This window comes from Buceros rhinoceros, unplaced genomic scaffold (assembly GCF_000710305.1).
Source record: "Buceros rhinoceros silvestris isolate BGI_N320 unplaced genomic scaffold, ASM71030v1 scaffold7895, whole genome shotgun sequence".
Classification (NCBI taxonomy): Eukaryota; Metazoa; Chordata; class Aves; order Bucerotiformes; family Bucerotidae; genus Buceros; species Buceros rhinoceros.
This window is the reverse complement of record NW_010411108.1, coordinates 26,988-29,781: the sequence shown is the minus strand read 5'-3', so window position 1 is coordinate 29,781 and position 2,794 is coordinate 26,988. Positions and strand designations below refer to the sequence as shown.

The 2,794-nt window shown below is 45.5% G+C and overlaps 1 protein-coding gene across 1 annotated transcript in view; it reads left to right on the top strand.

Moving 5' to 3' along the window:
- ANKRD44 (ankyrin repeat domain 44) overlaps positions 1–2,794 on the top strand; it is a gene marked incomplete at its 5' end in the record, with an annotated part of 54,301 nt that overhangs the window by 27,949 nt on the left and 23,558 nt on the right. Inside the window, one exon of the mRNA XM_010135879.1 lies at positions 1,188–1,328. Within this exon, the coding sequence (XP_010134181.1) occupies positions 1,188–1,328 (141 nt within the window). The remainder of the gene's footprint in view (positions 1–1,187; positions 1,329–2,794) is intronic.

Genomic DNA, 2,794 nt, shown 5'->3' with positions numbered 1-2,794 from the left:
CGCTTATAAACTTCGCCCCACAATGGCTCACCACGCCGGGGGTGAGGGTGGGGAAAGTCCAGCCCGTAGTCTGTCCACCTGACGAAAAGGCTCTCGATAATGGGTTCTCCTGAAGCAAACCTTTCATGCAATTAAAACACAGTCCTTTTCTCCTCTGGGGTGGCGGCAGGGACCTCTTCTCTGCCAAGGATAGTTTTTCCCAATCTCCCACACACTCACATCTGTGCCGCGGGCCGGCCAGCTCGCGTCTTAAGGGAATATCTTCCACTTCTGCTGCAGGTAAGGGAATATCTTCAAATTCTGCTGCAGGTAGGGGCCTGTTGCATCTGCCGCAGGGATAAGGGGTACCGCTGCGTCAATCCGTCACAGCAAAACAGTTCACACCACCCCCGCCGGGAATCGGCAGAAAAACGGAGAAGGTCCTACCCATTTTGCAGAAGGAGTCTTTTACTGCTTCAGGGAAATAGCAGGTCATGGACGTGTCTTTCTCTCCTTGATAAAGGTTTCCAGCCTGGGGGCGTAAGATTCAAGAGTCCTGCGTGGCATATCTGAGAGAGCCGCAGCACGGACAAGATAGAGAGGAGGGCAGATAGAGCAGAGGGGGGAAAGCAAGATGGCAAAATGGCATCGAATCTCTCAACACGCCCCATTTTATGACTTCATTCAAAGAGGCGTGTTCTCCTTCCCGGAAGCTTGGAGGAACCACAGCTCTCTGGGAAGAAGAAAGCCAGACAACAGGAGAGCATCCGGTTCCTCCATGTTGAACCCGGGACAGCTGTGATATTTGACGTGCTTCCTAGAGGGGTTTTTTCCTCACATGAAGTGTTGCTATGGGTGTTGCTATGCCAGTTGAAGATGCTGCTGCAAGGGACACTGTGCTTTTTCTCTGCCTCCTAACTGGAAGCAAGGAGCATGTATGCAGAGCAATGGCAGAAGGTGTCGCTGGGAAAAGGTTGTTTGCAAGACACAGACTGATGATCTGGATCCTATTAAGCTTTGTAGGAGCATCAAAACTTCCTATTAACACAATATTTTCATAAGTTTCGATAGCTTGCATTTCATCACAGGAACATAAGGCACTGATACTGACTGCTGGAAACCTGTAGGAATGCAGCAACTAAGATTTGTCATTATCTTTGGTGGTGCATACTAGAATACGAGGTAACAAATTGCCACTTATTTTCCAGGACACCTTTGCACTATGCAGCTGCGAATTGTCATTTCCACTGTATTGAGACACTGGTGACAACAGGAGCCAATATTAATGAAACAGACGACTGGGGACGCACCCCTTTGCACTATGCTGCTGCTTCAGACATGGACCGAAAGTAAGAAAGCCTCTTTGCATTCCTTGTTTCAAGTGTTTTGCTAAATCAGCGTCTTTCTGTTCCATCCATGGTGCTATGTCATTTGAGCCAAAAGAAAAGATCCCACTAGCAAAGGAATTTCTTTCATCTGGATGCATAACTCCACATGGAGTTGCTCTGGCTGTAAGCCGGATCCCCGGATGATATGGCACTGCAGCTCTGCAGTTTACCTTTGAGGTATTGCGCAGCTTTGCAGCCACCCTGTCCTACTAAAATATTTTCACAGCATTTTCTCATGTGTTTTCCTCGGTGTGGTTTCCTCACAAGAGTAATCTCAGAGAACTTTCTGCAGCTGCTTTGCAACTCCATCAGAAGGGGTGGAGCAAGAGGCAGAAGAAGGAGAGGTTTTCCCACATAGCTGCAGAGACAGACAGACATCTGGCCATTCTGACAGACTTTTTGGAAAAGATGGGGTAGATCTACCCATCAGTCTCTCTCTCCTTTCAGAGCTCATAAAAGTGATCACCCTTTCCCAACAGGTTGCTCTATAGAGGCTTTAAAAAGAGAGGCTCAGGGAATATCCTTTGGTAGAACGAAGTGCTGTTCTTGTGAGAAAGGGGGAAAACAGCTGCGAAAGCTAGAAATCTTGTGGTTAGTGACTGTAATTCCTAATTCTCACATAGTTGCATATTTTGGTAATCTCTTTCTTATACTGTATAAAACAGGCTCAATTGTCCTGTTATTCTCCCCTAAAACTGTTAGTGACCTCTATTTATTGTAGGTCATCCCATGTTTCCTGTCTCATTCCTCTAGACACTAAGGAACTATCTTTTTCGGTTTCTCATTCAGTGAGGTCTGGTAAAAATATGTCAGGCACATTCCTAGCAGAATATCACCTTAAAGCCACTGCAGGAAAACTTCACCTTCACTTTATGGTAGAGGTTTGGATGTTATACCAGAGCCTTTGTAGCCTCTTCATAATTTGCTGTGGTAATACTGATATAAAAAATGTCTCCCCTATAACCCTCAAACTTGAACTGGAAAGAAGGCAGCAGGATATCCAAAGTCTGAGCTTGGCCTTACAATCAGAGTAGGCTTGTAGGAAGGTTTTCGCCACTGGCTGTTTCTCATTCTGTCTGCCAGGGTGAGGTGTTTCTCGAGGTGTTGAGGATGGTGATTCAGTACATGTTTTCCAGCTTTTGGCTCTTCATTGGTGAAGTTTCTGCATTTAAACAACCTCTTGGTTAACTTCAGGATGTATCTGCTTCCATCGCTAAATCACTAAAGGCTTACTTTAGTCACATCCTGAACTTTGGCAGGAATATGTGACCTTTATTTGCCCTCCTAGTCTAAATCTAAATTGATTCTGATGTCGTGATGTTGTCTTCTCATTAAATTTTCAAGTTTGAGGTGTTCTGGAAGAAGCCTTGTTAGAGAGATGAAATGTTGTTCGTAGTCCATGATTTTATAGGTCGGTGTATTTTTCT